A 27,141-nucleotide genomic window follows, 5' to 3' on the forward strand; every position below is an offset into this window, starting at 1 on the left:
GCGAGCAGCAAGAGGGACTTGAACACCTGAACATGGACAGACCTTGGACCCAACAGATTGTTAGGAGCAGTGAGGAAGAAGAGGGAGGTAAACACAAACATTTGTTTTGTTTTTTTAAATAGATCTTTCACTCTTGTATGCTTTGTAAATCTGTGTTTATTAAAATGTTTCTTTAAAAAGCCTGTGTGTTCCTTACTCTAACTGTCACATAGTCCCTGAAGTTTATAACTAGGCGCACCAGAGCTCACCCAGCTCTGGAAGGAACAGATCTAAGCAATTGGTAAAGTCAAGAAGACCAAGACACTGGATTCAGGATCAAGTCAGCTGGACTGCGGGGTCATATAGCCAAGACGTGTATCAGACACAGGGTCTGCAGCTGAGGAGTATGCCTGAATAAACCAGAGCTAGAACAGCGATCAATTGTTACCCAAACCCAGGGAGTTTAGCAGCACATAGAATTAATGTTTTATTGGCATAAATTTGGGATGACCTGTGTAATCTATTTGCAGCTTTGCCACTAGTGCATTATGCAGTTATCCCAAAACTTTGAAAATACACGATGGCATAGTGTATCTCAGTATATTTACATACACATTCACAAATATATATACACATAAATACCAATAAAGAGAGAGCAAAGAGAGAAACATTTACTGGGCATTTATAAGGAATTTAGATAAATATTCTCTAATAGTGCTATTTATATTTAATACTTACCATTGGATCAACCCAAATTGTATTTCCCAAGGCAAGCACTATTTTTGCTTCATGAAGTTTTCCTCTAATTTTGTGATGAATATATCTAGTAACCTAATAAAAACAACTCTGATAGTATTTAAAGTACATCTTAAATCAAATACAGATTTTGTATTTTAAGCTTAGAAGGTTACTAAATTATAATTAACAATGAAATTAGGGTATTTATCAAATAGTATCAACAGTTTTGGAGAAAACCGCATACAAATTATAAAAGATGTACATTGCAAAATTACAGATCGCATTAATATTGCATGATTAATGGGGCTGGCGTAGAAGTCTAGTGAATTATGTTTTACCACTGCAACATGGGGAAAAATACAAGTATGGGTCAAGGGTATCGGAAACTGTATCTCCAATTGCTCCTGGCAGACCCAAGGAGCAGTGATGACTGGTGCTGGAAGAAGCCACAACTAGCCTTCCTGTATTGGTGGAAGACTGGTGGAAACTTTTCAAGAGAAAGGGGGTAAAAATGATTGTACAGGATTCTGAGAAGGGCTCTCTCAGAAGCTTATTCTCCAAAGAAACAACACCAAGCATTTACCCACTTGGAGGGCAATTATGATTAAAGTAACAGTTATGAAACAGGTTGTTTTTGTCCTTTCTAAAGACACAGGAATATTAAATCTCTCAGTAATGAAAGATCTTTAAAAATAATTAATGAAATTTACTTACAACACCAATTTCTAAAAATTAAGGATTAACTATGAAGCATAAACTACCAAAAATATTGGCTCCATTTAAGTGAATCAGAAATAAGTTTTCTGAACTTGAGATAAAGAGAAACATACTATATTAAAGAAAGATTACCTTAGGGTTCCATTCGATTTCATTATCAATAGGTTTCACCCTACAAACAATAAATTCCACAGCCTGCGGGGGCAAAATTTGAAATCTTGTAGGTAAGTGAAACAGCTGATGAACCTGAACTTGACCAGTTCTGCCTTCATCTATATACCTGATAATAACATTGCAGAAGAAACCATTTTCTTCTTTTGGGGGTATCTCCAACACTTGAACCCTTAAGGGAGAAAAAAAAGTGAAAAATTATTTTCATCTTCCAAATTAAATACAATACAGTACCAGAGTTACAAAAAATGAAATGATAAATACAATCTTAATCTATTGGGTTTTGCTTAACATTTATGAAAATGTAATATAATCATAGTAAATAAAAATATGAGCTACCTAGTTGAGAGACAAGGTGGATGAAGTAATATTTTATTGGACCAACTTCTGTGGGTGAAACACAAGCTTTTGAGCCACACAGAGCTCTTCTTCACCTTGTCTCTCTAATACCCTGGGAATGACACAGCTACAACTATGCTAGATACGACCTAACTGAGACATTCTGTGCGCATTAACTATACTAAACAACTATACTACATGGAATTCTGGTTAATAATGGTCTCTTACAGTTCTTTGAATACTAATATTGAGTTTTTTCAGGTATATACAAATATTTCAATACAAAGTACTTACTTTAAAATACCTAGAAATTTTATTCTTTAAAATCATTCTTTCCAAATCAATCTGAATATCTTACCTGTGAAAAAGACCTTCTTCACATAATCCATACAGTGCTAGTTTCTCCACCATTTCAACGGACACTTTATTCCTGGCTTTCTTAAAATACTCAATCATCTCTCCAACAAGAATTGCATATTGATCCTTTTGTTTATCTATTATGCGACCGAAGTAGTTTGTTGCATCCACAATGTGGAGGGGTACTATCTGAAAGTGTTTTAAAAAAAAAAAAAAAAAAAAAAAAAAAAAAGTCAGACAACTCATAAGATTAAATTACTGAGCTACACAGACTTTTATAGCTAAATCCACGGATTTCATTCCAGCACAGATCAGTATAACAGTAGCCTACATGAAAGGAATACTACAAGCAAGGCATCAGTTCAGTTTCTAATAGACAGGTGTTCATATTGCAAGAGCCAACACCACACTATCAGTTCATAGTGTATTCCATGTTTGTACAGAGGCCAAGAACTGAAATGCACCCATGTTGGTTGAGGCATTAAAAAACTGAACAGGCAATCCAGACAGTTCAGCTTAATCCTAGTAGTGATTCCTTTCCCACAGAGTTGAGTCAATGGCAGAATTATCTGGGCAAGGATGCACTTGTTCTGATGAGCAAGACCTTCAATCTGGCACAAATACACTTTAAAATGATAACCAATATTTTAATACTACTTAGCAATTGTATAGCATTTTACATTTACAAATTACTAAGCAATAACAATCACAACATCCTTGAGAGAGAAGTAAGTACTGTCCCCATTTTACAGACAAGGAACCAAACACACAGATTAAGTGATCTGCCGAAGGCCACACAAGCCATATAGATTCTTGTCGATGTATGCACAGTAAAATCAGAAAATCTATTAGGAATTTATTGATTGCTGATTTCTAGCCCTCCTTTTTCAAGTGAGGAGTAAAGAAACTAGTGCACTATCTATACCTCCTGATTCAGTTCTAGTCTGCACATCTAGTAGATGCCATATTATAAGGACAACACAAATAACTTGATTTTGGATTCTGAATTACTTAGACTAATGATGAAGAAGGCAGGCTAAAAAATAGTTACTTTACCCTCCAGTAAGTATGCTTCTTTGAGATGCTGGCAATGCGGATTCCACTGTAGAGGCACTTATGCCTCAAGAGCCCAAACTTGGAATCTTTTCTGAGTAGTAGTGCCCTTGACCCTCCCTCACAATTCAAAGCCTGTGTCTACTGAGAACATAGAAAAGCAAGAACTGAGGGCAGCTTGTAGGATCCTCATTGATTACAATACCTCTAAGAACCACAGTTACTGTAGGGTAAGTAATCTTTTTTCTTTGTTGAATTTGAATCACTGTAGATCCAACTCTAGGTGACTGGCAAGCAGTAAATATCCTCTCAGGATGATGGAAATGAGGAGTATCAGCTGCATTAGTGAATTAGAAATTGGAGTACTACTCTCCAAAATTTGGCCTCTGATCTAGTAGCTAAGTCCAGTGCACAGTGCCTGACAAACATGAGTGACAATTGCTCCACATAGCTGCCTTGCAGATCTCAGATACAGGCACATTTCAGAAGCAGGCCAAGGATGTTGCCTGGTGGACTGTGTTACCCAAAATTGGGCCAGCTAGTAAGCTTAAGGAGGACCAGAGTTTGGTGGAAAGCAGCACGTTTATTATACTGATAGTTAAGCTCAAAAGAAGGGGGGATTCACACTCACACTCGCATACTCACTCCCAGGACAGGCACGGCACTGGAGAGGTCAGGATCCTTCAAGGTAAGTGTTCCATAGCGCAGCGATGGACAGTGCGATGAAGGTAAGTCTTCCCGAGGTACGATGGAATGCAACGCGGCGCACCACTGGCCAGGTGGTCCGGGCAAAAGGCCTTCACAGGAGGTACAATCTTGTGAGTGCACTACTGAGCACATGGCCCCTTCCCCTTTTAAGGACCTGCTCCTCATGGCCTGCAACTAGTGATGACTTGGCTGCATCTGGTTGGTCACACTCCACCTCGGGCAGTGTCCATGCATTGGGTGTGTGATCGCTGCCTAATTAGAGTCCCATACACCTTGTCTACCTGTGAGCATTTCTGATCTTCCAGCTGTTCAAGTAGCCCATTCATTCCACAAGCATTCCAGGAGGAAGGGGGAGGGGGAAAGCGACTTCACAGGTATTCAAAGAGGGAGGGGAGACAAAAGTGGGGGGAAATGTAACGTACCTTTTGTTATACATAGCATACAGATCACTGCTGCTCCTACAACAGACTGAGCCTTAGGCCTTGGTTACACTTGCGAGTTGCAGCACTGTAAAGCCGCCCCCAGCGCTGTAACTCACTCCCCGTCCACACTGGCAAGGCATTTGCAGCGCTGTATCTCCGTGGTTGCAGCGCTGCATATACTCCACCTCTCCGAGAGGAATAGCGAGTGCAGCGCTGCCGCGTCAGTGGGGCCGCCCAATGCGCTGTGAATGGCCTCCAGAATTATTCGGCAGTGTCCCACAATGCCTGTTCTAGCCACTCTGGTCATCAGTTCAAACTCTACTGCCCTGGCCTCAGGTAACCAACCATGTGACTGACCCTTTACATTCCCCAGGAATTTTAAAAATCCCCTTCCTGTTTGCTCAGCCCGGCGTGGTATGGAGTGCTATCAGCGAATCTTTCCAGGTGACCATGCCTCCACGCGCCAAGCGAGCCCCAGCATGGAGCAATGGCAAGTTGCTGGACCTCATCCGTGTTTGGGGGGAGGAAGCTGTCCAGTCCCAGCTGCGCTCCAGCCGTAGGAATTACGATACCTTCGGGAAGGTATCAAAGGACATGATGGAAAGGGGCCATGACCGGGACGCCCTGCAGTGCAGGATTAAAGTGAAGGAGCTGTGGCGTGCCTACCGCAAAGCCCGCAACGCAAACGGCCGCTCGGGTGCTCCCCCCGCGATCTGCTGATTCTACAAAGAGCTGGATGCGATACTTGGGGTTAACCCCACCTCCACTCCGAGCACCACCATGGACACTTCAGAGCTGGTGTGGGGGGGGGGGGGAGGAGGAGGAAGAGGAAAACGGGAGTGATGGTGGTGGGCCGGATGGAGACACCCCAGAATCCCTGGAGCCACGCAGCCAGGAGCTCTTCTCGAGCCAGGAGGAAGGTAGCCAGTCGCAGCGGCCGGTACTTGGTGGAGGACAAACAGAAGAGCAGGTTCCCGGTAAGCGGGTTTTTTTTCGGGAAGGAATTTTTTCAGTGCAGGCTCTTTGGGAGAGGAGGGTTAGTCATGCTTGCCTAGATGCGGAATAGTGCATTGATGTGGTTTATCACATCGCGGTAATCGGCCTCGGTAATCTCCTCGAATGTCTCATCCAGAATGTGTGAAATGCGCTTCCGCAGGTTTATCGGGAGAGCCACCGTGGTCCTTTTCCCAGCCAGGCTAACATGTCCGCGCCACTGTGCCGCGAGGACCATTGCTGCACACAGGTAAGCTGCATATGGGCCAGGGCGAAAGCCGCATTGCAGTAGAAGACCCTCCCTTGCTTCCCAGGTCACCCTCAGCAGCGAGATATAGTCCAGGACGAACTCCTGTGGAAAATGTTGGGACAGTGTTCAGTGTAGTTGCTCCCTGAAGCTGTTGGCTCTCCCCAAGGCACAGAAACCCAGAGGACAGTGCAGTCCTGAAACAATCAGTCCCCCTTACTCACCATTTTGAGGCTCCCGTGGGATATGGGTGCTCTGTTTCGGATGGGGAAATTATGCTATTGTGTAGACCCTGTGTGTTTTCTATTCCTTAAGTGCGGGGGGAATCATTACTCTGTCTGGTATAAACAATGCTGCCTCTGTTAAATGTTGCATTTTGCCTATACAGCTGCATCAACCTTGAGACCTCAGCCGTCCCTCTTATCGCCTGCTCAGAGACTGCAAAGACTCAGGAAGAGACCGCGAAAAAGCAAAGAAGACATGCTGCAAGAAGTGATGCGGCAATCTATTAAAGAGAATGAGAAAGCACAGGACTGGAGGGAGAGAGAAAGCAGGATCCGCCAGGAAAACGCAGCCAACCGGCGGCAAAGCACCGCACACCAGCAGCAAAGCACTGATAGGCTCATAAGCATCCTGGAGTGCCAAGCAGACGCTATCCAGGAGCTGGTAGCCATGCAGAAAGAGGAGCAGTACCGCAAACGCAAACGCCATCCCCCCCACAGCCCTTGTCCCAAAACTCTTTCCGTTGTGCCGCACTGTCACCTACAACCCACTTTCCCCACCTTCCATGTTCTTCACGCCACCCGCTGCCTCCAACACCAGTATCTTCACCACCCAGCCCCGAAAACCACGACCCTTACCCTCTGCACTCAACCCCCATCACCATGCAGTATAGCTGTCCTGAAGTGCAGCACTCACTGCACAGCACACCAGACAGGACATACGCGAATCTGCGATTGTACTGTTCCCCACTCCACCCCCTTGTTTCTTTTCAATAAATGGATTCTTTGGCTTTGAAAACATTCTTTATTATTGCATAAAGTAAAAGACTCCTTAGCCCAGGAAATAAAGAGGCACTGCAAGTCTGCTTAGCAAAAACTGATTCCTAAAGATTGGAACTACTGCACTTCACTCCCGTGCAGGGCACCAGATATCACTGCTGGTTTTCAGCCTCAAATTGCTCCCTCAAGGCATCCCTAATCCTTGCACCCCCGCGCTGGGCCCCTGTAATAGCCCTGCTCTGTGGCTGTGCAAATTCAGCCTCCAGGTGTTGAACCTCGGAGGTCCATGCCTGAGTGAAGCTTTCACCCTTCCCTTCACAAATATTATGGAGGGCACAGCACGCGGATATAACCGTGGGGATGCTGTTTTCGGCCAAGTCCAGCTTCCCATACAGAGATCGCCAGCGGCCCTTTAAACGGCCAAAGGCACACTCCACAGTCATTCGGCACCGGCTCAGCCTGTAGTTGAACCGTTCCTTGCTGCTGTCAAGGCTCCCTGTGTAGGGTTTCATGAGCCACGGCATTAACCACAATGGGCATTTCAACTTCCCCTACCGTGATCTTCCGCTCTGGGAAAAAAGTCCCGGCCTTCATCTTCCTGAACAGCCAAGTGTTCCGAAAGATGCATGCGTCATGCACCTTTCCGGGCCAGCCTGTGTTAATGTCAATGAAACGCCCACGGTGATCCATAAGCGCCTGGAGAACCATAGAGAAATACCCCTTCCGATTAACCTACTCGCATCCTAGGTGGGGTGGTGCCAGAATAGGAATGTGCGTCCCATCTATCGCCCTTCCACAGTTAGGGAACCCTATTTGTGCAAAGCCATCCACTATTTCCTGCACGTTACCCAGAGTCACGGTTCTTCTGAGTAGGATGCGATTAATGGCCTTGCAAACTTGCATCAACACGATTCCAACGGTCGACTTTCCCACTCCAAACTGGTTTGCAACCGACCGGTAGCTGTCTGGAGTTGCCAGCTTCCAGATTGCAATAGCCACCCGCTTCTCCACTGGCAGGGCAGCTCTCAATCTCGTGTCCTTGCGCCGCAGGGTGGGGGCAAGCTCCTCACACAGTCCCATGAAAGTGGCTTTTCTCATCCGAAAGTTCTGCAGCCACTGCTCGTCATCCCAGACTTCCATGACGATATGATCCCACCACTCGGTGCTTGTTTCCCGAGCCCAAAAGTGGTGTTCCACGGTGCTGAGCATGTCTGTGAATACCACAAGCAATTCCGTGTTGTACGCGTTACGCGGCTCGATAGCATCGTCGGACTCCTCACCCTCACTCTCACTCTCACTTTGGATCTTAAGGAATAGTTCGACAGCCAAACGTGATGTGCTGGCGAGACTCGTCAGCATATGCCTCAGCAGTTCAGACTCCATTTCCCGCAGACAGATCGTGCTGCACAGAAACCGTTGAAAGATGGCGCCAAAGGTGGACGGAAACAAAGGAATTTCTGGGATGCGAAGCGATGCATCATGGGGCATTGGGACAGGACCCAGAATGCCCCGCACCCACGCCCCCTTCCCACAACCCACGGCGCCAGAATGGGAAAAGGTGCTCTGTGGGATAGCTGCCCATAATGCACCGCTCCCAATAGCGCTGCAATTGCCGCAAATGTGGCCATGATAGTGTGCTGGGCAGCTGTCAGTGTGGACAGACTGCAGCGCTTTCCCTACTCAGCTGCACGAAGTCAGGTTTAACTCACAGCGCTGTACATCTGCAAGTGTAGCCAAGACCTTAGTAGTTGGTAGGGGAGGTGCACCAGCCATCTGATAGAGTGAGATGCAATGAGTAAGCCATTTTGACAGTCCTTGCGATGAAATAAGTTGGCACTTGAAGCAGCCAGCTATTGCCACAAATAGACCAGGCTGGGAGGGTGTGAAGGGGTCGGTTCTGAAAGATTTTATCCTGCCAATGTAATACCAAAGACATCTGGATTCATCTAAAGCCTGTAGCCTTTTTCTCTTTGTGTGAAAAATGTTTTGGGGAACACAGCTAAATTAATTCACTGATTTAAGCTGAACTCAGAAGCCACCTTGAGAATAAGTTTTGCATAAGGTCTCAGTACCACCTTGTCCTTATGGAATGAGGTATACAGGGGCTCAGCCATGAGTGCCTGACGCTCACTCACTCTTCTGACCAAGAAGTTGACCCCCCCCAAAAAAAGACCACCTTGAGAATAAGATGGTGGATGGAGCAGTCCATAAAGCTTTCAATTGACTATGCTGAGGTTTCATGCTGGAGTAGGTTATCTGACAGGTTGGTAAGTATGCATTAAGTCATTGTTGGGCAAACTTTTTCGCCTGAGGGCCACATTGGGGTTCTGAAATTGTATGGAGGGACGGGTAGGGAAGACTGTGCTTCCCCAAGCAGCCTGGCCCCCTCCCACTTCCCGCCCTCTGACTGCCCCCCCTCAGAGTCCCCGAGCCATCCACCCCCCCGCTCCTTGTCCCGACTGCCTTGACCCCTATCCACACCCCGTCCCCCCAGGACTCCCATGCCTATCCAACCCCCTGTTCTCTGTCCCCTGACCGCCCCCCCCAGAACCTCTGCCCCATCCAACCGCTCCCTGTCCCGACTGCCCCGAGTCCCTCCGCCCCTTATCCAACCCCCATACGCCTCAGCCCCTTAACATGCCACTCAAAGCAGCAGGACTGGCAGCCACGCTGCCCGGAAGGAGCCAGCCACGCTGCCCGGAAGGAGCTCGCAGCCGCCGCCCAGAGCGCTGGCGGCACAGCGAGCTGAGGCTGCGGGGGAGGGAAGACAGCTGGGGAGGGGCCTGGGGGCTAGCCTCCCTGGCCGGGAGCTCAAGAGCTGGACAGGACGGTCCTGCGAGCTGGATGTGGCCCACGGGCTGTAGTTTGCCCACTTCTGCATTCGGTCCTTGAAAAACTTGGATACTACCAGAGGGAGAAGACTAAGAGTGATTGTATTGGCGAAAAATGTACCAACATTGCTGCCAGATGAACCCTGACAAAGCTAAAAGAAAATCTAGAATGTTTTAACTGCAGCGCACCACCAAGAATCTTTGGTACGATGCCTGCACCAACTCAAGTCCATTAGGGAAGCCCACATCAAGAATCTTTTCTATTTGGAGGAAGTCTTTCTCAGACATCTTTTTTTTATCCTGTACCAAGATTTCTTGATCTTGTGAGGAGCAGTTCTTTTTTCCATGGTGCTCAACCAGTCAGCATCCAGGCCATCACATGCATCATTTTTGAGTCTAGCAATACCTGACCCTGATCTTGCAACAACAGGTCTGAAAGCCTGGCCAGTGGTTTCATGGACATCTGTAACAGGTCTATCAGCCAAAACTGCCTCAGTCATAGAATATCAGGGTTGGAAGGGACCTCAGGAGGTCATCTAGTTCAACTCCCTGCTCAAAGCAGGCCCAATCCCCAGACAGATTTTTGCCCCAGATCTCAAAATGGCCCTGGATTGAACCCTGGATTTAGCAGGCCAATGCTCAAACCACTGAGCTATCCCTCCCCCGCAATATCCCTCCCCAGTCAATAGGCAGCTGGTCTCATCTGGCTCCGGTAGTCACCCCTGGGGACTGGCAGGGGGAAAAGGAGAAACAAGATTGGTGCCCCCTTGCTTGCTTATGTAGTTCATAGAAGATATACTGTCCGTATCCGCACTACTGTCACAGAACAGGGAGGAAAGCCACACCCTTTAATGTAACACCGTATTGTAAAGTGTTTATATGCAGGCCTGTGTCCTCCTTGTTTCTGTATATGGTCTGGGTGGGCTCCCCTCCAATCCCTGACACATCGATGACTAATGTCCTGTTGGGACAGGGTCATGAACGGTACTCATTTTTGGGCCTTGTCAGGATGCAGCCACAAGTCCAGCGCTGCGAGGACATGAAGTGGTAATAGGACTTTCTTGCTTTGCAGGAGAGTAGACGGACCTAAGCCAGAGCTGTAGAGGCTTCAGGTGAAGTCTGGCAAGCAGGGTCATGTATGTATAAACAAACAAATGGACTAATAATGCAAGGCAATTCAGTTCCATCACTGCCAGTTGTGATTTCACAGTGTTCAGCAGCACAGGCATTGACTTTTCAAAGTGCCAGGGGGTGCTCGACCCCCAGCTCTGCCCCAGACCCCACCCCCACTCCACCCCTTTCCATCTCTTTCCACCCCTGCCCCACTCATGCCCCACCTCTTCCCACCCAGTCCCACCCCTTCCCCTGAGCGCCCTGCGTCCTCATTCCTCCCCCTCCCTCCCAGCCTCCTGCACGCCGCAAAACAGCTGTTGCGGTGGACGGGAGGCGCGGGGAGGGAGGGGGAGGCACTGATCCATAGGGCCTGCTGGTGGGTGGGAGGCACTGGGGAGCGGGAGGAGCTGATGGGGGGCTGACGATGGGTGCTAAGCACCCATCATTTTTCCACCGTAGGTGCTCCGGCGCTGGAGTCGGCACCTATGTTCAGCAGTAACTTAAGTGAGAGAAATGTAATCTGACAAGTAAGCCCTCAGTACCACAGAATCTAACCTGGGCCGTATGAAGTTTATCATCATCTGTGATGGCATGAATGTCGGTTTCTTCCAATTCACCACGAGGCCCAGATAAGCAGGAAACAAGCAGTTGAGAACTGTCAGATTTTGCTTGTGGGATCTGCCTCTGATCAGTCACTGGCCTAGATATAGCCAGACAAAGATGTTCCTTCTTTCTTAGGTGTGCAGCCACCACAGAAAGGCATTTTCCAAAAGACTCTTGGAACCATGGAGAGTCTGAAAGGCAGTTACTTTGTACTTCTAGTGATTTGGCTCCACTGAAAGTTACTTACCTGTACTGTAACTGTTGTTCAAGATGTTGTTGCACATCTGTATTCTACTCAAGGATGTGTGGGCATCCAGAAAACCTGAACCAAAGTTTTCTGCAGCATTACCCATAAGGGTGTCAGATGAGCCCTGCACATTCTTGTGGCCTCTCCCAAAGCTATATAAGGGAGGCACTGCCCTGAACCCCCTCAGTTCCTTTGCATCAAAACATAGCAAAACAGGACTCCAATGCAGATGGGATGGAGCATGGGTTGTGGTATTCAGAACATACGTGCGCAACAACTTCTCAAAAAGCAACAGTTAAAACACAGGTAAGTAACCATTTTTTCTTCTTCGAGTGGCTGCACACGTGCATTCCACACAGGTGGCTCACAAACAGTACCATCAGGGGTGTGTGTGTCAGAGTATATTTAAATAATCACTGCAACACTGCCTTTCCAGAGTTTGTATACAATCTCCAAGCAATTGTGATTGCATAGTGATGAGGGAAGGGATGCACCAAGGACCAGCCCTACAAGATCCAGTAAAGGGACATCCTTTAAAAGAGCTACCAAAGTAGCCAGTCTCTGTGGAGGATGGGTGTTTGCTACCAAGTAATACAGAAACAAATCCACCTGGAAATTGTGCTGACACTGGTAGATCTCTCATTCTGTCATCATATGAAACAAATAGGCAGGAAGATAGCTTGAAAGTCTTGGTCCTGTCCAGATAGAAGGCTAATGATCGCCTGACATCCAAAATAGATGAATGTGGTTTGGGGAAAAAAATCATTAAGTACAGTGATTGTTTCAAATGAAAAGCCGAAATCACTTTAGCTAAAAACTGCAAATGTGGCCTCAAAGCTACTTTAGCTTTAAGCAATACCGTATATGGCTGTCCTGCCAGGAGAACCTGAAAAGCTCTCCCACTCTTCTGGCTGATATAATGCCAATAAGAAAGGATGTCTTCTGACTTAGGTGAGGCAAAGAGCAGGTACCCACAGGCTTAAATGGTGTACCCATCAAAACAGCTAACACAGCATTATGGTCCCATGCTGGTAATACATCCTGAACAGGGGAAAAACTCACACAATCCCTTTAAAAAAATCTGGAGACTATGGGGTTGGGGGAGGGGGAACCAATCTTCCCTGAATGGGAGGGTGAACAGCTGAAATTGCTGCTAGGTGAACTCTCAGGGAGCTTAGAGAAAGGCCTGAGATGAGATGAAATTTAATAAGTATTCTAAAATGTTAGCTTCTGCTGGAGATATACTCCAGAAAGTAGACCAGATTAAAAATTGCTTCCATTTAGCAAAATAAGTGGATTTAGTGGATTATTTTGTGCTATTATGCAATATTTCCTAAACTGCCACTGAGCAGTCTCTCTCTGCCTGATGTAACCACTCAACAGCCATACCATAAGATGCCAGCTGTTTGGATTTGGGTGCAATGTCCATCTGCAATGCTGGGACAGAAGACTTGGGAGAGGAGGCAGAGGCCATGGAGATTGAATCAAGAGACCATGAAGATCCAAGAACTAGCAGAGTTTCAAGCAAGGGGAATTACCTATAAGTATTACCTTAGCATGGTCTTACATAAGAACAGCCATACTGGGTCAGCCAAAGGTCCATCTAGCCCAGTATCCTGTCTTCTGACAGTGGCCAATGCCAGGTGCTTCAGAGGGAATGAACAGAACAGGTAATCATAATGTGATCCATCCTGTCGCCCATTCCCAGCTTCTGGCAAACAGATCCACTTATTTTCTTGCTTCAACTTTAGGCTCACCTGTGGAATGAGTGGAATAGGGGGAATGTGTTCACGAGAGTTGGCCCCCAGCACCAGTAAGTGAGCCTGGACTTTAACCCACTCAAGAAAAATGGTTACTCACGTTCTTGTAACTGTACTTTGAAATGTGTTGCACATGTCCATTACGCTCCATTTCAGATGGAGAAGCACTTCCACTTGCCCAGGTAACTGACTCTTGTGGAAAGTTTTCTGCTATTAAGGAGAACATTTTGTAGCACTGCCACTGAGCAATGTGCCTCCTTCGCATTTAGCCACTGATGAACTATGCTATGAGGTGCAACACCTTAAGGATTCAGGTGCAGCACCTGGCTGTGGTTCTGCGTCAGGACTCAGGTTATTGGTAACAAAAAGATCCCAAGTGGACAGTTCATGGAGGTCTGAATGCCACATCTGTCTCAACCAGGCTGAGGCTATAAGGATCATTTTGCCATCATCTTGCATGAGCATGACCCTGGAATCAGGGGTACTGGCAGGTATGCACAGAGCAGGTTCTTGTTCCACAGGAACATGAAAGCATCTGATATTAATCCAGGACTGTGACCCACCCGGGAACAGAACTGGGGACACTTCCTGTTCTGACAAGTCGCAAATAGATGCAGTGATGCAAAGCTCCCTATGAAGAACACCCAAGCTACAATCTTTTTCTTGACACCATTCATGGTCTAAGTTAAAGGATCTGCTCAGACAATCTGCCAGGCCATTCTGAATTCCCAGCAAATGAGACAGAATGACAGAGCCTTGAATGCACCAATTCCACAACTTGACTGCCTCCTGACAGAGGCAATCTGACATGGCATCCCCTTCCTTGCTCACATAAAACACTGCTGTGGTGTTGTCAGAGAGTACCTTGACAGTCTTGCAAGTTCGTGATGCAGGAACTGCTAACACACACAAAAATACTGACAGCAACTTCTTTATGTTTATGTGAAGCCTGGCCTTGTGAACAGTCCACAAATCCTGAGTCTGAAGCGCACTCAGATTAACTCTCCAATCCACGGTTTAAGCATCCATTACTAGAGTCATGGACTGGGGCAGGGGGGCAGAAGGGAACTCCCCTGTACACGTTATCTTGGTTCATCCATCAATCCAGCACAGACAACACCCTGTCCGGGATCCATACCAGCCTATCTAGGTGGTGAAATTAAGAATGCCTGACTGCCTTGAGCCATGCCTGCAGTGCCCTAAGCTGTAGCCTGGCATAAGGGGTCACATACATACACGCAGTGTTTGAGGCAATTCCTTACAGAGGTCTGAGGATGGTCCTTAAGAGACAAACAGAGGTCCCACAGAGTTTGAAACCTGGAAAGAGGTGGGAATATTTTGGCTGATGTTTGTGACAGTCAGTGTCCAGAGACCCCAGGGGGAATCTGAACACCAAAGAATAAGGAATTGAATCAACTGATAGTATAGGATATTATTATACTATAAAAGTGTATGAAGTCTTATGAAAGCTGGTGACTCAGTGTTAATTGATATTATTGCATGATGTATGCATGGTTAGAGTGCAAAGGGTTATGTATGTGTGCTGGAAATATATTCCTAAAATATGTTCTTGGGCCTTGTCTACACTACAGAGTTTTGTCAACACAAGTTACGCCAGAATACAGCCACTGCTGTACTTAAACCACTGATGCATGTCCATACTGCTTCTTGTGTCAGTGTGTTTGTTTACACCATGCTATGAACCTTCTAATAACATCTGTGTGTGCCTGAAAATTAAACACATTTTAAATCACTTTTTAAAGTAGCACTTAGTAATACAACCAAACTGGCATTCCTGAACACTAACATGAGAAGCCCACACAAGGGGGTGGAAGGGGGTGAGTGTGCCAGCATGCTGTCTCTAAGTACAAACAGCAGCCGGAAGCAACCAATCATGAGGCAGAACCTGGTGCACAGACAGCTAGAGTCTCCCTGTCCCCACACCCCAACTCAGAGACCAGTACACTGTGATTCCCTCCAAGTCCTCCTACCCCCTCCCCTATAGTCCAGGCAGAAGTGTGTTTGCTGCCCAGAGTGGCATGCTCAGCTGGGCAGTAGCTATGTGAGCTCTGCACACTGAGGAATTTCAACACTTTCTGAGGCTTTGAAAGGGGAGGGGCACATACCTGTATAGCTGGATGCAGGGCAGCAGAGTTCAAAACAATGAGCAAAGCGGTCATGGTAAGTATATTGGGATACCTCCTGGAAGCCAGCTACGGCGACATAACAAACGCAGTGTCTACACTGATGCTTTGTCGATCTAACTTTGCTGCAAAAAGCTCTATACCGCTCATTGAGGTGATTTTATTTTGTCGGCAAAGCAGGAGAGTTTTGTTAGCGGGAGGAACAGTGCAGTGTAAACACCTCCACTGTTTTGTTGGCAAAAGCTGCCTTTTGCCGACAAAACTGTGTATTGTAGACAAGGCTTTAGACAAAGCAATGCGAATTCACCAGTCTGCCAGTCAAGCTTTGTAAAAAAAAGGACAATACAAGTACATTTGCATATTAAGTGAACAAAGCCATCAAGTTAACAAGCAGGAGAGAAGACAATTTAGCAATTATACTGGCCAACCAAATCTGCACCCAGGAAACCTTCCAGGCTCTTGATGAAGAGAAAATGGACTTTGGGTAATACAAGTGAAGCAAAAAGGCTCTTTAGTTATCCATCACCGATGGGATAAAGCATACAGAACTCTCTGAGCCTGTGAAAGTTGGATCCCTTAGTCTGGAGGACTAGGGATGCTAGCAACTTGATGCAAGAAAGAAATTTGCAAAAATTAAGTTTTAGTCACTAGAAAGCACGCTTTGTTTTATTTGTAACCATACCTTTTCTGTTATTCTTGCTTAGTATCACTTAAATCTCTGTTCTTTGTTGTTGAACTTATTCTTGTTTTATTAATACACATCACTGAGATGGTTTTGTAAGTGAACTGTAAGTCTTCAGTTAACCAAATAGGCTGATGTGTGCTCTGTGTCTTTGGTAGGGTTGCCAACCCTCCAGGATTGTTCTGGAGTTTCCAGGAATTAAAGATTATGTCATGTGATGAAACCTCCAGAAATACGTCCAACCAAAATTGGCAACCCCACTCTTTAGAGGAAGCACACTTAATTTCTGTAATTGTTGAGAGAGGGACTGCACACTGTAGGGAGATGTCTCTGAGGAACTCAGGAACTGGAGTTCATGGATTATTACCTACAGGGCAAGGTTTAAATTGGTGAAGTCTTGAAGAGTTTGCTGGCAAGTCAGACAGGTTTGTGTGTCAGAGAACTGATACACAGCTTAGCAGCAGTAAAGCTCTCGCTCTTGCTAAGGCAGAATGGCAACACAGTGGCTCACAGTTCTAGGTGTCCTAAACAGATCACATCACAATGCTGCCCCCAGTGAATTCTATCCTCCCCAAAAGCATCACATTGACTTCTCTTTGTTCACTTTCAGGTCCAGGACATGGAAGAGACTTATTGTTTGATGGATTGCAGCCTATACCTGGTGTTTGAAAGTAGCCCAGACTAACAGTAATCCACTTAAGGATATACATGGATACCTCTTAAGGAGGTAGGCAGCCACTATTGCTGTACACTTGGTAAAAACCCTGTATGACGATCACAAGCTGCATGGCAGGACAGTGAATTGGTCTTCTACGACAAACCTCATGAATGTACTGTGAGCAGGATGAATTGCCACATGGTATATGAATCCTGTAAGTCAAGGGAAGCAAACCGATCTCTTGTATCTAGTGAAGGGATAATTGTAGTTTGAGGCACAATACAGAACTTTTTTTTGATATATCTGTTGAGATTCTGTAGGTCTAGGATGGGATGGAAGCCCCCTCTGGCCTTGTGCATTAGAAAATATTAGGAATAAATCCCCCTGTCCCAATGAATAGAGGGCTTCTTTTATGGTTCCCTAAGAATGTAGAGTTTTCACTTCTTGTCTTAGCAAAGACTCATGAAAAGGGCCCCCAAAGGACTGTGTTGGGCCAGGGGGAGATAGAAAGAAGTGCAGGGTATATCCTGATTCCACCATGCTAAGCACCCATTTGTCTGAGGTGATGGACTGCCACACATGTAGGATATGGTATAACCTGTCCCAGAAAGGTGGGGAAGGGTCAGTAAGTCCCAGGCTGGGTAGCATATGGTCCTCAACATAAAGTCCAAATTGCTGTTTGGTGCCCTGGGAATGCCTAGATTGGTCAGCCTAATGAAAGGGGTTGTACGGTACGGCTGTCTAGGTTGATATTGAGGACCATATTATGGCCAGAGCTTGGAAGCCCAAAGACTTCAGAACTGGTCTCAAAGCCTCATCCATTTTGGATGAAAACAAGGCACAATTCTCAAAAGGAAGGTCCTCAATTGTGTGTTGCACCTCCCACAGGAATCCCTGAGGACTGTAACCAGGAGGAAAAGCACATTATTACTGTTATCACAAACCTGGCTGCAAAGTCCATCAAGTCCGTAGAAGCCTGTAGGACTACTAGAGAGAGATGAGGCAGCCCTCAATGACGAGTGACTGGAATTGCTCTCTGGAAGCTTCAGGCAGCTTGCTGGCAAACTGGGATCTGACCTACTCATTTGAGAAATCATATCGGGACAATAAAGAGTGTTGACTGGCAACATGAAATTGTAAACTTGCTGCAGAATAAAAGTTTTTCTGCCAAAAAGGTTGAGGTTTTGGGGCATTTTTTCTTAGAGGGTAAGCCTTAGCCTGACCCTGATGGCTCTTCTCTTTCAGCATGGCCACAACTAATGATCCAGGGGTGGGATGTAAATAAAACAACCCCTTGGGACTGAACCTGGTATTTTCATTCCAATTGTTTGGTCACTGGTGGAATACAGGAAGGGGGCTGTCAGATTGTTTCGGCCTACTGCATAATGGCATCATTTACAGGGAGGGCCACCTTCCCTACCACAGAGGGATAGAGAATGTTAATGAGCTTGTGGGTACTCTCCTCCACAAGCTCCACTTGAATGTCCAGAGAGGCTGCTGCTTTCCTGAGGGGGTCCTGATGCAACTTAAAGTCACCTGGCACCAGGGAGGATGCATCCAATACCAGGCCCCCATCCTGGGATGAGGGAGCTTGAAGCAGGGGCAACAGAGATGACTCCCATGGCTGATCTTGTGGTACCAAACACCAACTGCAGCTCTGTAGCAGGCTGAGCTAAGTCTTACATCTGGGAGTGAGAATGCTGATTGGTACCTACAGGCCTGTCAGTACTAATAGGAGAGTGCTCCCTTCTGGGGAGATATACTCGTGCTTGACCTTGGTGATGTCATCCCCCAGAGTATCCAATAGGGCCACTGGAGGAACACTTTGGCAAGGAGTCTTCAAAGAGCTTCCCTTGGAAAACCAAGGGGGCTCAAATGCCGGTCTAAGGGCAGCCTTCATGAAGATATATCGGAGGCACTCCTCCCTTAGCTTCTTCATCCTGGTGTTGAAGCCGTGACAAATAGAGCACCTGTCTCTAGTGTGGCCCTCACTCAAGCACTTGAAACAACAGGTATGAGGTTCACCAACAAGCCCAGGCTTTTTACAGCCTGTGCAAAGTTTGAAACCTGGGGACATTGACACAGGCTCCACTGGTACTGGGTGGGGTCTGGAGACTCACTGGACTGGAAAAATCCACAGTGATTCTCCTCAGAAGTTTCTGATGAGACTTTAAAATCCTTTGGAACCAGAGAAGAGTCCAGAATCATTGAGTAATCAGGGGAGAAGAAAGAAAGGTTAGCAGAAGCAGATGGATCCTCCTGTGGTAGAACTGGTTCCTTAGGCCTTGGCTCCTGCTGCACCATTAGCTGCTCAGGGGGAACAACATCTCTTCATATTTCCAATCTAGGTGGCTCTGGAAGCTGCTCTACTGAACACTCTGGAGACCTTCCCCTTGACTGGGTCTATGACTGAAACCTAGGAGAACAGGAAATATCCCAAGGGCTCCAAAATGGCCAAAGCGTAGGGCATGGGGGACCAATAAGCACTGTGCCATGACTATCTGTCTCTGCTAAATTATCAGACCCAAGCCCGATGCTCTCCTTCTGCAGGCAGTCTAGAAGACTTGCTAGATCAACTGAGTCTAGGAGGAAATGGTGAGATAGTAGAGGACTTTGAGCCAGACTGCAGAGAGCCATCTCAATAATGAGCAAGTATCAGGGGCACAAAGCCTGCTGGAGTCACTCAGCAATGTAATCTAGCTGTAGCCTATCGTGAAGAGGCCAGATTTGGTACCAAGGCAGGTGTGGTAGTCAGTACCTCAAACACGTCCAAAAGACATTGATGGCACATCATCATTAACTGGTGTCAGGAATGACCTCTCATACTCAGTGCCATGGTATAAGCTGGAGTCAGTACCCAACTGGAGTCCCAGTACCAACGCTGTTGGTGGTGAGACAGAGGCCAAAGACTGTACCGGTGCCATCACACTCTATACCAGTGCCAAAGAAAGTACCTGAGAAGGCGTAAGCCCCTACAATACTTCTTGTCTGGAACCAGCATCGCTACCACTAATAGTCTCCGCGTCAGAACTGAGAAGACAGACAGACAGACCTGGTAAACAGGAGACAATGCAATGGACTCCTGTACCACAAAACAGTCTGGAATGGAGAGGCAAAACAAACCTTTGCTGCATTTTAAGCTTACATGGTTGTCAATACCAATAATATCTGCCCCAAAACAGCATCCATTGTTAGGGGAACCAACAGCTACCCTGAAAACAGTACTGAAAATCAACAGTATGGCACAGACCCTCCTGCCACAGTACTGGGGAAACATGGGTTGACAGCTCAGCTCAGCTCTACCCTGGGTACCTGAATAGTCTCAGTGATGTTCTGAGTCCTTTTATTGAAGAAGAGGAGGAACTCTCAATGTTTACCATTCAGAAATGCCTTCATGTTATGGAATGGAGGAAAATACAGCAAATTAATAGTCATTTCTACGGATAGCAATGCTCATTATTACTGCATAGAACATGCATGGATCTAACCAGCAATTATATTGGACAAGAGATACTGGTTTGTCCTGTGTGTCCTCTTTCAGGGAGGCCCTGGAGAGGAAAACCAACCTCTCTATCTGTGGCGAAGAGTCCAATTGCAGGGGGAGTCTATCAGAGACAACCACAACCACACTTGTGGTCTGCAGACAGGCGGGAAGCAAAGTGTTTCCTCCAGGGCCCAGAAGCCGAGGCAGGACTCATTGCCTTCTCCCCAGGTGGTGTTTGAAGCGCACGTCTCTGGAAATCTGCTTTCTTTTCTTGAAAGAGGGGCAGACATTGAACCTCTCAATGTGTCCCTCACAAAGACAAAAAAGGCAGTACATATGGAACTCACTATTCAGGATGAACACCCCACACAATGCTCAGTACTTAATGCTCAGCAAGTGCTGCATGCCACCAGTGCGTAACATCAAAATTAACTATATAATACCACACAGTACAAAGTAAAAAATAAAAACAAAATAATAAAACAAAAGTGTACTAACTATTTGCCAGTCATGTAGAGTGATAAACAGACAGACTACGCACAAGAAAACCCATGAGGAAAACTGCAGGGGAGCTCAGACTCAGGCCATGGGCAATGAGAATAAAATGAAGAGAGTCGGGGAGGCACCACCCAGCTATAACCTCAGGAGGAGCCACAAGAATGTCAGGACGCATGCACCGCCCTGACAGGTACTGCTGCGAAAACTCTTCAGCTCCAGCACATGGGGTGCACAAATATGCCTGAGTGGAAAAAATGTGTTTAACCATTCAAAAAAGAATCTCAGATACTTCCTGTGGACCAGATGGATGTCAATGTAGAAATCTGTCTTGTAAAGTACAGAGCCATAACCCAGTTAGTTCTAAGTCTTCTGACTGAAAAGGCCCAATTTTGGCAGTCCTTGTTTTTCTGATCTTGCAGGACCTGGTCTTTTGCTGGATACTACTAAAGATCCTGAGGTCAGATGTGCCTAAAATTGTTCAAGACTATAGGGGATACTTGGTAGTGTTTATCTACTGGCTGTGGGCTGGAGGGGAGTAAGGCTAGAGAATGCCACAGTCCCCTTCACTAGGTCCATTATACCTCTCATTAACTGGAGAACAATTCTTGATGGCACTGAGGATGTCAAATTTTCTAATGGTTCACCATTATCTGGATGTTCAAGGTTTTGTCTATCTTTGTCAGCAAGTCCTGGAAGATCTTAAAATCATATATGGTTGATGTCAGGGCCAAAGTGAGTGGTTCATCAGGAGAATACGAAGACTCCTTTGGTAGAGAAGGTATTTGGAGTGCATCTGCACCACCACAAGGGGCTTCCTCCATCTCGGACATGGGGGTCTGGCCACTAGAGCCTCTTCTTAGTCACAGTGGTCCACTCCTGAACATATGGTAGGGTAGGTCCCAGTAAGGCCAGTGGGCTAAGGTGGCAAGTTATAAGGGTACCATCCAAATTGAGGTTGACTAATCCATTGCCAATTACACATCAGCATTTGGTACAGAATTTGTCCAGAAACATTGCTAGGGGTTTCTCTCTAAACTGATGGGAAAAGGTTCCTGACTTGATGTAGGGAAGAAGGAGTGACTGGGAGCTGGCAAGGTGAAGTTCACCTCCAGGAAAATCAGTGCCATTAGCTGCAAGTCTAGTGCTGGGACCAGTATCGGTGCCCTATTCTACCCTACAGATATGGTGGTTTTGGTGCCTTTAAATGTTTTTTTCTCTCCATTGAAGCCAGGTGTGCCCTGATTATTGGTGCACTTGCCATAAACAGCTTAGTCAACTCCAGCTTAGTGGATGTCTTTTCTCCAGGTTTGGATGTGACTTTTATGGACCGCTCATGTAGATATAATCTGAGACTCATGTATGTCCATTTTCTGGTGCAAAAAGCAATGGCAGATTGAGCACTTATCAGGGACTGTCCTTCCCTGAGGCAGAATAGGCATTTGCTTTACCTATCATCTAAGGCCATAAGACAACTGCATGATGGACAGGGTTTAAACCCTGGGGATTTATGTCCATCCTGATGGCATTTGGTGCCAAGTGCCTCACACCACTGTAAAGAGTCTTCCCCATCTTTTTCCTGATAGAGGGGCACGGCCACTCTGCCCTTTACACCCTCACACAGGAGCATGAGATGGCACAGGGCATATGTGCAGCTCAGATAGACTGCTACTCAGAAAAGATTCCGAGCTCGTGTAAATTCAAAGAAGAATTTTTATTTTCAGTAGTCTCCCACAGGGCCTCATCTAAGCAAGGCTAGGAACCTCATATTTTTAGGGATGAAGCATGCCACCATATCCGACTTAGGGAAGACCTTCCAAATGTCAGAACCCTGGAGAATTACTGGCTTGAAGTCCTTTTGGGGACTTCTAGCTACTGTACTGGGGGAATATCTGCTATCTACTCTGATATGATCCTGGCCACATATATGGCAAGATGGACAATAAAACACAGAAGTCTGGTTTTAGAAGTCTGGTCCACCTTTCTGTCTAATGGGTCTTTAGAGATGCTGTGCTGGGGCCAGCTAATGGGAATGACCCCATAACTTCTCTATTTCTCTGAGATGTGGTACGATTTCCTTAGCTTACTTGGAGTGACCATCCTGTATCCATGAATAATCACATTAACTGTTTCAATAGAAGTAACAGCTTCTTTTCATCCAGCAACAAGCACAATCTCCCACACTGAACTTAATTTCTGGTTTGGAGAGCCGAAGCTATTTTAGTGCAGCCCAGGTTCTGGCACAAACTAATATGACAATGGCAATGAAGAATTAAGTTCCTTATTCAGAAGAATGCTGACGCATAAAAAGCTTCACCAAGCCCGTAGTTTGAATAATGGCTAAGAGGCAGAAATTGAAAACAAAAAAAAGAGTAATACAGCATCAGCAGTCCTTTATAGGACTCCTGTTTCCTTTATCCAATGGGTTAGAAATGAGGCCTCATTTTCTAGAAGGCCTGACATAGAATGGCCTCAACACAGGAGGCCTGAACCTTTATTTGTCTCATTGCAGACCCTTCATTGATGCAGTAATAAAAGCCACAGGTGAACTTTGAGGATGCTCACAAGACCCACCTTCACTTCAAACTAAGGGCTTGTCTACACTTGAAATGCTATAGCTGCAGCACAGCAGCTGTGCTACTGTACCGCTTCAGTATAGACACTCACCACAGTGAAGGGAGGGGTTCGTCCACCTCACTGAGATGCGGTAGCATGGTTGACAGAAGAATTCTTCCGTCGACTTTGCACAGTCTACACTGGGGGTTAGGTCGTTTTAACTACATGGCTTGGAGGGTGAGGGGGGAGGAGGGTGGATTCTTCACACACCCTAGCAATACAGCTGGATCAATTTAACTTTTGGGCATAGACCTGGCCTAAGGCTGTCACACTGCTTACCTCTACTGCAAACCCTTCAGGTGAGCAAGACACTCCAGATGAGGGTTATTACTGTGGGCTTAAGCAGTCACTGGAATTGAGAGCATTTTTTGCCCTTCTTTTTCTTCTGTGAATATTATTGTGAGTCACCAGTCAAGACCACCTGTTCACTTCCCTGAGCTAAAGAAAGAAATTAGGACAGAAAGGAGAGCTATGGGGGAACAGAACACACAAGGGACCAAATATACTTGTTATTCTGTTGATGCTGTTAATTGTCAAATCATGTTACATAAGAGTGCCAACTAGCCATCAAACCTGAGTACTGGCAGAGTTAAACAAGATAAATTCTAATAACTTACTGTGACACATCCAGCCATTGGTATAGTGTTATCTGACATCTCTTGGGATAAGTCTATTTGTAAGTGAACTCTATGACGATCTGGACATATTCTCATATCCCTGCATATTCATATAATAAGAAAAACAGTTTAAGAACAAGATGGAGAACTCAAAAGATAGTATACTAAAACAGTTTAGACCATGGTTTCAGGAAAGCTTAAAAACTCTAAAATTTTGTAAATACCATAACTGAGACAGAAGCTTAACAAGAAACATGAGGAACAACAAACTGGTGGGGGGGGACGGGACAAGTAGAGATTTCAGAAATGTGATGTGGAACTCAACAGCAGTAGAAAAAACAAGCACTAAAATGAAAATTCACTACTGAGGGTTATTTATTTTTACTATATGATCTGTGATATGACCCAATTGCAATAGGCACTACATATTAATCCATTAATGTGTGTGCACATTTAACCTCTCCTCAATCCACCAAAGCAAGAGAGAAGATAAAAATTATCTTCAAAAGTTCAATTTACTTGAAGAGGTCATTTTAGCACATACTGAAGAATTATTGGTGTTGATTAGTCATCACAAATGTACGCTCAGACTTAACTATTTTAAGAAATCAATAATACTGATCATTACTACAAGAAAAATATCACAAAGGGCTGTAATGAAAGAATCCATCAGTTCTATGCTCTTAAAATGTTGGTGGTTAGCTCATTGAACAGTTATTTTCCAGAAGGAAAATAGATTTAGCACACAGCCCCTTCCCTATCAGAGGAAAACTAGCTGGCAGGCAGAGAAGTAATGTTATAACTTCCAAAGATACCTGCTGTCCCCTGGAGGCACATGAACACTTTTTACTGTTAAATATGATAGAATACTTATCACCAGATGGAAGCAAAAGAACCATGACTGCAAATCTAACGTGAATACAATTCTCTAAAGGGAATTCTTGTCATTTAACTAGTAACAGTCATTCAAAGCAGAAGACATTAAACTTGTTAGCATAAACTTGATATTTTCTTACTTGCAAACACCAGATCTTTTAAGGTACTGACAAAGAGGCCTTGCAAGTTTTATATCTTCTTTAGCCTCAAGCACCCCCGCTGTAAAGTCACACAGTTCCGGTGGAATTTTAGCATCTGTGTGTTCTAAATAACGTAGTACACCAACTGCATGGCATCCATTTCTTTCTGTCAGCAATAAGATTGATTTTGCCTTTGTATATACTTGATCTACAGAGGAACCCTTCAGCAAAAGTGGAAGAAATTTATTTTTAGGCTTTAGAAGTTCTTCAATAGTCATGTGGCAAAATGTTACTGTTAATAAATGAATGCTAGCCAGCAAAACTGAAGTGCCCATTAAAAGCTACTCAAACCTTTTCTAGTACATTCTGGAAGTTATCAGACATGCTGTGTAAGCGCACACCAAAGACTCTTGGAGAAGCAGGAAAACTAAAATGAACCACACAAGTTGCATCAGTAATTCCCAAGGACGGCATGCAGTCATCAGTTAAAACTGTAAAAGAAAAGAATTTGAAATATACACATCATGCGTAAGTACTACAAAATATTACAGAAAAAGGCACATTACTTAATGGTAATTGTGTTTGTTATAGCTGTTCTCTCCTCTTCATCCTCTACTAACTATGTTATGACTATTTTTCAAGAATCTAAAGGTAAAACGTTTTCCTGTCTTCCATAAACACTCTTACAACAGGTATCACTTAACCCCTTTGCCCGCAGTCAAGAAACTTTACACACAACAAAAAATAAGAACACAGGATAGAGGAAGAGGCGACAAATTTTTATCACAGGTAATTTTAGTATGTTAAGATGCGTCTTCTCTTTTTCCATTCAACAGAACAATTCCTTACCCTGAACTGATATAAAAGAATAGTAAAGAGGAGGAGGAGGTCACTGTATCATGCTGTTTGCAACAAATGATCTAAGAGCAGAAATCATAACAAGTAAAATAGATGACAAACAGATCTTTACAAAGACATTTACAGAACAGCTTTGATAAAATAAAATAGATAATCCAATACCAGAAGTGCTGAACAATGCCCAGGGTTTAACCCTTCTACATCCCCAGAAAAGGTGTCTCAATTAGAAGCAACAAGGTGGTGAGGCAATAACTTTTATTGGACCAACCTTTTACCTCACCCACCCAGCTTGTCCTTCCAATATCTTGGGACAAACACCGGTACAACAACACTGCAAACAATCAATCTGAAGTAGAAGTTTTTCAGCTTGATGTTTACGAACTTCAACATGTTTCCTCCAAATTTGCAGCACAATAATGACAAATACAGTTTAGCCCAAAATAAAGCACAGACCCACAGGTTCCATTGTTCCAGGAGAGTTCACAAAGAGGACCTCAAAAGTGAAACTGCCTTTAGGAAACATACATGTACAAAGTACAATAAACTAAACTCTGAACTCGTATCCATGAAGTGAAAACTGAATGTGGAAGTGGCTTGCATTGAGGCCTTTCAAATGCTGCCAGAGGGAATAACGGACAGGAGATATGGAAACCTATAGGTTATTTATGCTGTAAGGTCTACTATACACCAATGAAGGAAAGCTTCCCAAGTCAGTTGGTACATAAGGTTGGTAGACTTCTTCCTAGGTATTAAAAGAATGGCGTCAGCTTCTGGCGATTAACCAAATACTACAGCATCTCAAATACTGTGCAGTTAGGCTCCATTTTTTGACACCCATATATTGAAAAGGGAACTCCTGAAGGAGGTTGAGAAAAACGGGAATTTTCATGATTGATTTTCCAATTTATCAGATCCTAAAAGACATCTTTAGCATAGATCTTCCTCACAATTCAATCAAGAAGTGAGTAAAGAGGGAAGTTATGAAAAAGATACTACAATGAAAAGGAGAAGGCATCTGTGTAAGATGTTTCTCTCAGCGCCTGGAACAAGAGTTGCTAATCTTTTTGTTGGACTGAAAGGCAAAAACATTCACCTGAAATACATCCCACATAGATGTTATAATTTGAAACGGTGACTTATGTATCTGCCACTCATCCTGAGACACGATGCAACTACAATCTATCAGTATGAGGGTTCAACATTCCATTAGAATGAACATTTTCTTGCTAACTCAAGAATGAAATTTTATTGCTTCTGATCTTAGCTTTCTGTACCTGCTTGATGTACTTCAC

The 27,141-nt window shown here is 45.1% G+C and overlaps 1 protein-coding gene across 1 annotated transcript in view; it reads right to left on the reverse strand.

Annotated features, from left to right (window-relative positions):
• The window catches only part of TDRD12 (tudor domain containing 12), a 136,657-nt gene that overhangs the window by 50,074 nt on the left and 59,442 nt on the right, over positions 1-27,141 (reverse strand). Inside the window, exons 18-23 of the mRNA XM_065416815.1 lie at positions 25,343-25,482; positions 24,992-25,212; positions 23,976-24,075; positions 2,303-2,490; positions 1,567-1,777; positions 718-810 (exon numbers count right to left, since the gene is read on the reverse strand). Coding sequence (XP_065272887.1) covers positions 718-810; positions 1,567-1,777; positions 2,303-2,490; positions 23,976-24,075; positions 24,992-25,212; positions 25,343-25,482 — 953 coding nt within the window. The remainder of the gene's footprint in view (positions 1-717; positions 811-1,566; positions 1,778-2,302; positions 2,491-23,975; positions 24,076-24,991; positions 25,213-25,342; positions 25,483-27,141) is intronic.

The sequence above is a fragment of the Emys orbicularis genome, chromosome 14, assembly GCF_028017835.1.
Source record: "Emys orbicularis isolate rEmyOrb1 chromosome 14, rEmyOrb1.hap1, whole genome shotgun sequence".
In the NCBI taxonomy this organism is placed as follows: domain Eukaryota; kingdom Metazoa; phylum Chordata; order Testudines; family Emydidae; genus Emys; species Emys orbicularis.